The following is a 2574-nucleotide window of genomic DNA, read 5'->3' as shown; positions in this document are numbered from 1 at the left end:
GAAATTTGAAGGCGATGGATATTATGGCGCCAAGAAATCCACCCAATTGTCCAGGTAAGCTCTTACTATGCAACTTTGGTGGAATTGGCTCTAGTCCGCCAAGAGTGTGGCGCCCAAATTGAAGGCACCGTTCCAGGAAGAGTGGCACACAAATTGAGGGCGCCATTCCAGGATCCCTGGCGCTCATGGACGCCGTGCCAGCACCCCTGGCGCTCATGCCATTTTACCTAGACTAACCAACACTACAGCCCCCCTCACCACCACTCAAGTCCAATTAAAGCTGATGGACCAGGAGCGCCTTTCGATGGGCAGTACAGGTCAAACATCTTGGATTGCAACAGGACTCAAAATTGAGGAGACACAGTAAGACCCTGACAGAGCCAATGCATACGAGGAATGGCTTACATTAAAACAGGATTGAACTAAGGTTTCTCATTCGGCGTACTGGAAAAAAACCAACTATGCTGCAGAAAGTTGACATTGCTAAGAGGAGGGAAAGGTTAAGAGTGAGAATCGATGCTTTCAACAAGACGGGAATGACCTTTTTAGCATGGAACCCGGCATTAAATGAAAATCAGCTGTTGCTTCGTGAAGAGTTTGATATGGACGATGTTCTGCAGATGGACGATGATCTGGCCGAGTCAAATTTCAGTGGCAGCGCGCCTGATATCATGGTGGTCGCTGCCACAAAGGTTGCACAAGCCCAGGCAGCGGCGCTTGCTGCGGCTGAAGCTGTTGAACATGTGAAACTAGCCTTGCTGTCAGCCATGGGAGAAGAGCACCTTCAGGCTCATGGATTACAACATTTTTTGTCCAAAAAATATCAGTTGCGCCAAGGGCAAGCGAACGATGCTCTTCAAGGCATCCGAGTGTCACTGGCGAATTTGTCTTTTGAATATGGAAGAAAGCTTCGAAAAATCAAAAAAAGTAAAGTCAAGAAAACAAGGGCATGGGCGACGGTGCACGCTGTTGGGCGAACGCTTCATCATCATCGCCAGATTTACTTCTATGCCATCGATGCCATTTCAAGATTGGGCGACCCAGAGAAGAAGATAGGGCGCCAGTATAAACCGCTCTTGAAGGAGGACATGAAGGCAAATACTGCGGTAGCAGACCCGAATGCGCGAGGGCAAAGTAGGGCAAAGCCAGCCTGGTTTTGGAGTTCCAACTTGGCAGGCAATATGCAGGACAACGAACGGATGGTAGAGTGTAAAGCATCCCTATACCCTCCTCAGTAGTAGATTATTGATTACCTTTCTAGTTCATCGCATCAATTGGCTTCGGGCCAGGGCCAGGTTTCACAGATGGAGAGAAGAATTCAACCTGTTGTCACATGAGATGGAATGGGTGACGAGATACTTTTTGTATCAGGGAACAAGTGGAGTGCATGGCAAAAAATGGCAGCAGACCAAGCAAAACCTGGGCATGTTTGCTATGCTGAACGCCAGAAGGATCTGTGGAATATGCTTGCCATCGATGCGGATAACAGGTTTCAATTGTCCAACCATTATTACAAGCCACTTGTCATGTAATTCATACACAAGCAACCAGGTGCAACGTCCTGTCCTGGGTGGGCACAACGTAATGCGTGGGCAAAATGCGCTGTGTGGGCGCGGTGTACTGTGTGATCGCAACGTACTGCGTGGCGCAGCATTATGTGCAATGTCTTGTGTGGGCGCCGTGTACTGTGTGAGCGCAACACTGTGGCGCAACATACTCCGCAGGCGCGACGTACTGGGGCGCAACATATTGCGGGATGGCAATGTAGTAGCTGTGGGCCATCACGTGTCCAAACCACATGACCAGCTTGTTCATTTTTGTGTGCCAATCTCAACTTGAATCATGGACACTGCAATGGAATGGCGCGTCTACCACTTCTTCTCCTGATGCAAGGCGGCATGGAGTGCATACTCCGATGACAAAGTGAACTGGATTGATGACAAGGAGAGGCAAGAGTGGTGGAAATTGAGGATTCAGCATGAAACTGTTCGTCCTCATGGTGTTCACTGTTCATCTATCTTGATCTATCTTAATCTATCTATAGAACCGTCTTTGCATGGAAGTTGGGAAAGCGTACTGCTTGGGTGGAGTACTTGACCTACCGCCATGGGCACCTGCTTTATTGAACACAACAAATCCTGCAAGACGGATTGTAAAACCACTCAGTCCCGCGGTTTTGAAAGCACAATACGGGCCCAAAGACCAGGCGCCGATTCTAGCGACATATGAGGCCGACTGGTGGAATTCTGTGGGCGCCAGCGGTGAGAATGAGAAAAAGCTATTGAAGGCGCATTCGGATGAGGAGGAAAAAGCTTTTTGTAAGTGGATCGAAGCCATGGGACAGGTATTTACACACTTGATCTGTTGTCCATCGATTTTATTGATACCTTCTACTGTTTAGCCATACTGTGAACCCAACATGGAAGTCGAGGACGATGAGGCTGGCATTCCAGTTCTGCCAGTGCATGCGGCCACAGCAGCAGCAAAGGTTCATGGCGCACAGATGTGGGTCCAACACCTCTTTTTTCGTCACATGGAACAAGACCAGCTCCGAAACGACATAGAGGCCATGAG

At 49.0% G+C, this 2574-nt stretch overlaps 2 protein-coding genes across 2 annotated transcripts; both read left to right on the top strand.

Moving 5' to 3' along the window:
- Nucleotides 1-283: 283 nt before the first annotated feature.
- On the top strand, nucleotides 284-1238 carry LACBIDRAFT_306926 (uncharacterized protein; the record flags this gene model as incomplete). The annotated part of the gene is made up of 2 exons (XM_001885639.1): nucleotides 284-363; nucleotides 416-1238. 2 exons carry the CDS (start codon nucleotides 284-286, stop codon nucleotides 1236-1238), a joined length of 903 nt encoding a protein of 300 aa, XP_001885674.1.
- A 105-nt stretch (nucleotides 1239-1343) lies between these two features.
- On the top strand, nucleotides 1344-1532 carry LACBIDRAFT_306925 (uncharacterized protein; the record flags this gene model as incomplete). Its single annotated transcript, XM_001885638.1, has 1 exon — nucleotides 1344-1532. One exon carries the CDS (start codon nucleotides 1344-1346, stop codon nucleotides 1530-1532), a length of 189 nt encoding a protein of 62 aa, XP_001885673.1.
- Nucleotides 1533-2574: the final 1042 nt, after the last annotated feature.

The sequence above is a fragment of the Laccaria bicolor genome, genomic scaffold, assembly GCF_000143565.1.
Source record: "Laccaria bicolor S238N-H82 LACBIscaffold_32 genomic scaffold, whole genome shotgun sequence".
In the NCBI taxonomy this organism is placed as follows: Eukaryota; Fungi; Basidiomycota; class Agaricomycetes; order Agaricales; family Hydnangiaceae; genus Laccaria; species Laccaria bicolor.
This window is presented reverse-complemented; position numbering and strand designations above follow the sequence as displayed.